A 7,722-nucleotide genomic window follows, 5' to 3' on the forward strand; every position below is an offset into this window, starting at 1 on the left:
AGAGAGCTCAGTAATTAGATGACCTCCAAAGATTGATATATTGTATATACAGCAGATGAAGCGAATGGCTACAGGGTTCCTGAATAGTTGTTATAGATTTAGGTCCGGACTGAGAATTAAAATTGGCCCTGGCAATACAGGTACACAGAGGCCCAAACAGCTCCCACCAGCCCACTAAATACTGACTTTCTATGGCACCTTATAGCAGCCCCTCTGCAATTTGCCAAAACCCACCCAAGACCCAGTCCGGGCCTGTATAAATTGTTTACCCTTTATTGTCATGCACTGAGCTCATTCTCCCCTTTATATTTTATAGGTTTGGTTTCAGAACAGGAGGTCAAAAGCCAAGCGTCAAGGGTCCAGATCTACCAAGTTGGCTGCTGTTGGAGATTACTATAACAGAACCCCAATGTACAACCCAGCACCCACAGCCAATGGCACAATAACTGTAGCACAGCAACAACAGATGATATCTTATCAGCAGCAGGTCCAGCCATTGGCCACTCTACACTATGGCTTCCAGCCAAATGTCTCCATGCAAGGAACCAGTCTGGACAAGATGTATTCATCTCAGCAGAATCCAATCAGCTTTCCACAGCAACAAGTCCAACCCATTATCAATGTACAGCAGAATTACTTCCACCAGCCCTGGGACCTCCTGCCTTGCCCTGAATCCTCATGGACAGTCAACAGCCAGAGACTCCCAGGACATCCAACAACATCCAGTACCCACCCTCATATTGATTTGCCTAGTAAGCCCATTACAAGCCACTGCACCAAGGGTATGAGTCCTGGCAAGGAATCTGAGAGAGACTTTGGTTGGAGACAAAACCAAGTAACCATGCATTCTAACCTCGTGATGGAATTCCCACCTAACAAGACCATAACCCCTGATATGAACACCATCATCCCACAGATACCAGGGGCAACAGGTTGGAAGAACCAGGAGGATATCAATACCTACTCTACACAGGGGGCACTGTCCAGGGCAGGGTGTAGCAGCTATGGACTTCACTCTCCGTCCTCAGACTCAGGAGTCAGTGATGCATCTACAGAGTCAGTCTCAGACTGGGAAGAGAACCTTCTGAAATCTCTATTTTGAATACTCCGTTGCTGGAGCCTTCCGCATCATCTTCATCACACACAGGAGGAGGAGGACAGTGTATATGTATCTCCAACACCAAAGCACTTCAACATTTGGCTCTTTATATTTTGTATTGTTTCAGGGGGGAATCTTTAAAAATACAGTGACACTTAATGCAGTACTGGACAATTTTTCATTGCACTAATAAATCTTTTAAATTAATGACAAACAAATGTTTCCTTTTTTATTTGTACAACATTGACCTTAAGGAATATTTTCATCAAGTTTAGGTCTGTGTATAACAGGTGGGGTATATTGTACAGTACAAGTATTTAGAACATTATACCGCCAAACTATATATAAACATCTTTGCAACAATGCCATAGTCCAAAGATTTTTGCTAAGCATTTTCTCTGCTCACAGCTTTCCCTGTATGTGACCAAATGTACCAGGCTCAGAAAAGTCCACAGTCCTTATCTGGCTCAACTTGTAAGTTCAAATCACGTTATCTAGAAATGGAGCCAGCGCCAAAGGCCCAGGAGACAAACATAAGAAATATAGTATAATCTTGTTTGGCTTTATATCACTACTTAGTGATTTTAATAGAGATTATAATATACACAACATGTGTTTCAACCACTTCCACTATAAACACCACCGTATTACTAGGGGTAAGCTAATTCAGGTGGGTTAATTCATCTTTCATTTCAAGTATGCAGCATGTATTAACAAATATGAGTATTACAGGGGCTGGGTTAAAATATTATTGTATACATACTTAGGGGCCGATTCACTAAGCTCGAGTGAAGGATTCGAATGAAAAATACTTCGAATTTCGAAGTATTTTTTGGGTACTTCGACCATCGAATGGGCTACTTCGACCTTCGACTACGACCTTCGACTTCGATTCGAACGTTTCGAACGAAAAATCGTTCGACTATTCGACCATTCGATAGTCGAAGTACTTTCCCTTTAAAAAAAACTTCGACCCCCTACTTCGGCAGATAAAACCTACCGAAGTCAATGTTAGCCTATGGGGAAGGTCCCCATAGGCTTGCTAAACTTTTTTTGATCAAAGGATTTTCCTTCGATCGTTGGATTAAAATCCTTCGAATCGTTCCATTCGAAGGATTTAATCGTTCGATCGAACGAAAAATCCTTCGATAGATCGAACGAACGTTTAGCGCTAAATCCTTCGACTTCGATATTCGAAGTCGAAGGATTTCAATTCGAGGGTCGAATTTCGAAGTATTTTTTACTTCGAAATTCGACCCTTAGTGAATCTGCCCCTTAATGTCATACAATAATATTAAAATCAGCAATTAAACAGTTTAATTCTAAGCTCAAGTAAGAGTCTTAGTTTTATGGCTCTTATACGAGTACAAATTTAGTCTACCCCAAATTACTGTCTAGATTGATTGCAGTCATGAGCTTTGGATTTGACTGTTCATCAACATTTGTGCCTGTTTGCAGAGGTTTTCTCTGCTCAACCCAAATCTCAGCCTAACTGGCCTTCAGGCTGGGCCCCCTTAGCTCATAGAAAATGGAAGCAGAGCAGAGCACTCAAACGGATCCACAGGACATGGGCCTTAAGTGGTGTAAAATGCGTAGGGTGGATGGAGATGCAGCTATATTTTTAAATTTTCTACCAATAAAATTATTTTTTAACTGAATATCTCTGGTCCTGTGTATCCGTTCGAGTGCCGGTCAGCTCTGCTTCCATTTTCTCTGCTGTACCGCTCCGTAAAGCTGAGGGTCTGGGGCTGGTGCAACCGGACCACTTTCACTGTTTGGTGAGTTACTTTACATTTAATTCTGGATCACCTTGTTCTCCCCTAACCCCCTTAGCTCATAACAAGGTTATATATATAGAAACATTGGGGTAACTGGCACCCTGCTATAGTTCCAGGGGTACCCAGGGCACAAATAAGTGCTCATCTCCAATCTCACCCTAACTGGCCTTCAGTCTGGGCCCCCTTAGCTCATAACAAGGTTATAGATATATAGAAACATTGTGGTAACAGTCACCCTGCTATAGTTCCAGGGGTACCCAGGGTACAAATAAATACTCACCCTAAAGTGCACCTTAACTGGCTAGGCCCCTTGCTATATCTTTAGGACCCAAAGTGGGTACAGTTTGGGAGCCACTGCTCTAGGGGAAACAATATGGCCCTACATTTGCCTATACCTTCTATACGTTTTCCAGAATGCAATGATCCATCTTTAAGTGCAACTATCCTTAATGGATAGTGCCCATCTGTTGAAATGACTGCAGCCATCTTTGCTAAACCACAACTGCAGTAACACTTTGTAAATAACGTCTTCAGTTCAATGTTTCTAAACATTAATTCCACAATACTAATATAACCTTTGCAAACGTTTATGTCCTCATACCTGTCCTCTAAATGATTGGTTGAGTAGCCAGGCTGGAAAACACAACGGATGGATATGACATGGCCAGACATATTGACAACTAATACAAAGTCAATTCAGGGGATACAGGTATATATGGCACTGGCCTAGCCACTCGCCAGTAGTAAATCCAAGTAAAGAAGAATGCCAATACCTGTATTTGCAGCAAACGGGGTGATCCCAAATTTATTCAATGGTGCTATACAACACTTTTGAAACGATCATCTGCAAATACAGGTATCGGCATTCTTCTTTACTTATATTGATAACTAACCCAGTCAATAGACTCTGTATTAAAAGAGTAGGTAGAAGTGTAGTTCTCCTTTAAGAACTACTGAAACATATACAGTACATATAGGCACTGTGTCTATAAAAATATATCCAATGTGTTTCTAAATAGCTTCTGTATTTTCTGCATGGCCGTCTCTATACATTTTTTAAAATTGCTAATTGGAGCATGTGACCCTCAAATAATGCATGCAATTTATAATTAGATGTATATAAGCCTTTTCATTTTAGGTGTCACTTGCCCTTTTAGGCTAATAATAGAGGGAGGGGCATCTGTACCTGCTCAGGGTGAATCAGCCATAATGTTATTGTCCTCATTTACATATGCACAACCCATATTTGCATACTATATTTGCATACTAACAGTACAAGCAGTCATTCTGACTCCGCCCAATCACCCCCAATACACAGATCTTGTGTCTCAGCAATTCCATTGTCTTTATTGCACCACTGATAGACAGATATGTTACAGGCAGATACATTTTATATACAATGGTATAACTATAACAGTATTAAAAAAATAAATCTTCTAATAAAAAGGCTAAATATATGTACATTAATCCCTCAAACCCATTGCACACATCTCTGTATTGCTATAATTAAGAATAGTCCCCAAACTGTGGTGTTACCCCCGTTGGGTGTCACAGTAGTGGATGGGGCAAACAGCCTAAGGGTTAAACTTGGGGGTGCTGTTCTAATCTAGATACTCCTAGAATATCTATAGACACCCAATATGGGAATATCTGAATTATAACATCTGTACCATATCCTATCAAAATTCTTTTCACTCCATTCATAGTCCATCAATAAGTTCAAAATATATATTCAAAATATATATATATAAGTTCAAAATATAGAGTGAGCATTACAAACTCAGATGTATAATAACTGCCCCAATGCCTCAAAGATGCAGGAGCACAGAAACATTCTCTTCCCAGTCTGAACTTGGCTCTGGGGAGGTGTCACTGACACCAGAATCTGAGATGGGGGAAATCTGTCCATAGGTTCCGCCCGGTGCTGTTGACATGTGACATGGATCTTGGCCGGCAAACAAACTCATCTGACTGTGGTGGCTTGAAGTGGTAGATACAGGGATCGGAGGGCTGGTAGTATCCATCTTTGATTTGATGATTTTGTTGGTCTGGAAGCTGTTCATGAACATTGGCTGAGCTGGCATCTGCTGGGGTCTTCTGCTGAGGTTCAAGACCGACTCCATATTTGTATATACTTGCTGCTGGCCCCACAGAGGGTCATTTGATTTCACATTCTGATCGTAGACATTGGATGATGCCTGGGGCAGGTGGTAGACACCAGGTGTTGCCTGTGACAAGAGGAACCTCTGCCTCGAGACATCACTAGATGAGTCTGGGTAGGAAAGGAATCCCTGGCTTTGGTGAAACTTATTCAGTTGGTATTCTTTTGGAGGCTGGACCTGTGCCCGGGATGAAGTCATTTGGTATGAGGAGCTGTTAGGGGCAGGTGCTGAAGGAAATACTGCCCTGTTAGCCCCAGAGGTGCTAGAATAATGATGGCTTGCAAGAGCGGGCTTGGTGGCTTTGGCACCTTGACGTCTGACCTTTGCTCTTCTGTTCTGGAACCAGACCTGTAGAAGAATGTGATACACAATGTTACTTGCATATTCTTATATCTATACAATAAAAACATTTATTTAATAAAAACATGCTGCTGAATGTATGAATGAAGATAGCTCTGTATTCATCAGGAGAGCATAGTTCCTTTTGCCTGTACCAATGGGTGCTTCCTATGGGGATATATTTGTACTTAAAGGAGAACTAAACCCCCATCTTCCTTGTTTAAGTGAGCGTTGACACAGAGCTTTGTCTGGTATTCGTGCCTACAGAAAGTTTGTCAAAGGGAAACAGATCAGAAGATACTGAAGATGGTGCCCATGAGTTCCGCTGTGCTACTCTGCATGAATATACCAATGTTAATGCAGGGACACTTCTTTCAAGTAAGGTACTCTGGAGGGAGAAAGAGGGCAGGGGGGGGACACTGGAGGGAAGGGGTTGAAGGTTTTCAGGGGTTTAGTTCTCCTTTAATTGGAACATTGCTTAGAAAATATTTCTTCTGTTGCCAGGGACCAGAGCCATGATCTTACCTGAATACGGGACTCAGGGATGTAAATGTGCCTCGCTAGCTCCTCCCGGTGGTGGATGTCTGGGTACATGTTTGTTTGGAAGAACTGCTCTAGGATATCCAGCTGGGCCTGGGTAAAGAAGGTCCTTTTCCGTCGCTGAGATGCTGAAACCAAAGAGGAGTCGGGCTCAGGGTTTCTCGAGTCAGCCTCTTTGGTATTAATGGCCTCTTTGGGCCTGACATTTTGGACTGGGCTCTGCTCGCTGGCTCTGGGGATCTTGGTGACTTCTATAAATAAACCATAATAAAGTTAAATAATTAGTTTCCTTCCTGTATAACAACTCATCAGATCAATACATTATTCATGAAAACTATATGTGCACCTAGTAAGCTATACCCTCATATTGTACGGTCTAATGGAAACAATATGGTCCCTCCTACCCATATGTATAAATACAAATATACAGAATAGGAATGTTCTGGGCACACAATAAGCTATACCCTTGTACTGTCTAATGGAAACCATATGGCACATCCACACATATGAATAAATACAAATATACAGAATAGGAATGTTCTGGGCACACAATAAGCTATACTCTTATACTGTCTAATGGAAACAATATGGCACATCCACCCATATGTATGAATACAAATATACAAAGAAGGAATGTTCTGGGCACACAATAAGCTATATCCCCATACTGTATTGTCTAAAGGGAACAATATGGCAACTCTCTTACCTTTCCTGTTGGGCTGCTGCTGGATGTCCTTCTGTGTTGTTGGCACCAAGTTCATGGCCACTGGCTGGACCTCTGGCTCACTGAAACCCAATGGGCTGGGGGAGAAGTAAGAAGGGTAGAAGTCCTCCAGTTGTTGGCTGAATCCATTCATCCTAAGGACTAGCTCTTGCAAAACATGTGACTCCCAAAGTGACCAGTGCTGCTCGGTTGACTCAATGACTGAATGAGACCAGAGTTCCTTTTTATAGGAGACAGGGCTGAACCGGGCAATGAAGTGTGAACTTGTCTGGGATGTGCAGGCTCAGACCTGGCCTACAGGACTAAAGGGTGTTAGGTAGACACTATTGTACTAGATGTTATCTCATGAGGCTGGCAAGCCATGACTTCCTGGAGAGAAGGGCAGACATTTCCATGGAATACACATTTTAGGGCAGCAGATAAGGTGTCTGTAGTGAAGGCACACTCCATAGATCTATAGACCTCTCATAGAAATGCACACTTTACACCTTCTTCTACACAACCTATTGCTTTGTCAGAACTGTGGCTTTGTGGTTACTTCATGTGGTCTATAGAGAGGTTTGAGAAAAGACAGGATATTTTATATGTCAATTCTGTCTCCCTTATAGTCTACCTGAACCTTATTTTCATCTTCTACACAAGAGTCACAAGTACTCGGCTCGGTGATGTTATTTGTGTTACTCATCTCTTTAAACTTGGCTGTTACTTTAAATTCTGAAGATATTAGCAGTATAACTCAGTCTGTAGCCTTGTACCTTTAGATAGTCACGGGACCCAATCAGTGACTTCTAAAATTCTTATAATTTACAGTAGGGGGCACATTATCCCTTATAATACATGAGTGATACTCAGCGTTCCCTGTATAACTTAGCCTGTAGCCTGTGTCTTTATATGGTCACAGAACCCCTCAGTGACTTCTAATATCCTTATTATTTACAGTAGGGGGTACAATTATCCCTTATAATACACGAGTGATACTCAGAGTTCACCGTATAACTCAGCCTGCAGCCTTGTGTCTTTATATGGCCACAGAACCCCTCTGTGACTTCTAATATCCTTATTATTTACAGTAGGGGGTAC

At 41.9% G+C, this 7,722-nt stretch overlaps 2 protein-coding genes across 2 annotated transcripts in view; one reads left to right on the forward strand and one right to left on the reverse strand.

Annotated features, from left to right (window-relative positions):
• Window positions 1-1,310, forward strand: part of bix1.1.L (Brachyury-inducible homeobox 1, gene 1 L homeolog) — a 2,540-nt gene extending 1,230 nt beyond the window's left edge. The window contains 1 exon segment of the mRNA NM_001085603.1: window positions 317-1,310. Coding sequence (NP_001079072.1) covers window positions 317-1,102 — 786 coding nt within the window. The 3' untranslated portion in view covers window positions 1,103-1,310.
• A 3,375-nt stretch (window positions 1,311-4,685) lies between these two features.
• On the reverse strand, window positions 4,686-6,775 carry mix1.L (Mix paired homeobox L homeolog). Its single transcript, NM_001087625.1, is given in 3 exon segments — window positions 4,686-5,387; window positions 5,904-6,169; window positions 6,625-6,775. Coding segments are annotated over 3 exon segments (1,119 nt in total).
• Between the last annotated feature and the right edge of the window lie 947 nt (window positions 6,776-7,722).

This window comes from Xenopus laevis, chromosome 5L (assembly GCF_017654675.1).
Source record: "Xenopus laevis strain J_2021 chromosome 5L, Xenopus_laevis_v10.1, whole genome shotgun sequence".
Taxonomy (NCBI): domain Eukaryota; kingdom Metazoa; phylum Chordata; class Amphibia; order Anura; family Pipidae; genus Xenopus; species Xenopus laevis.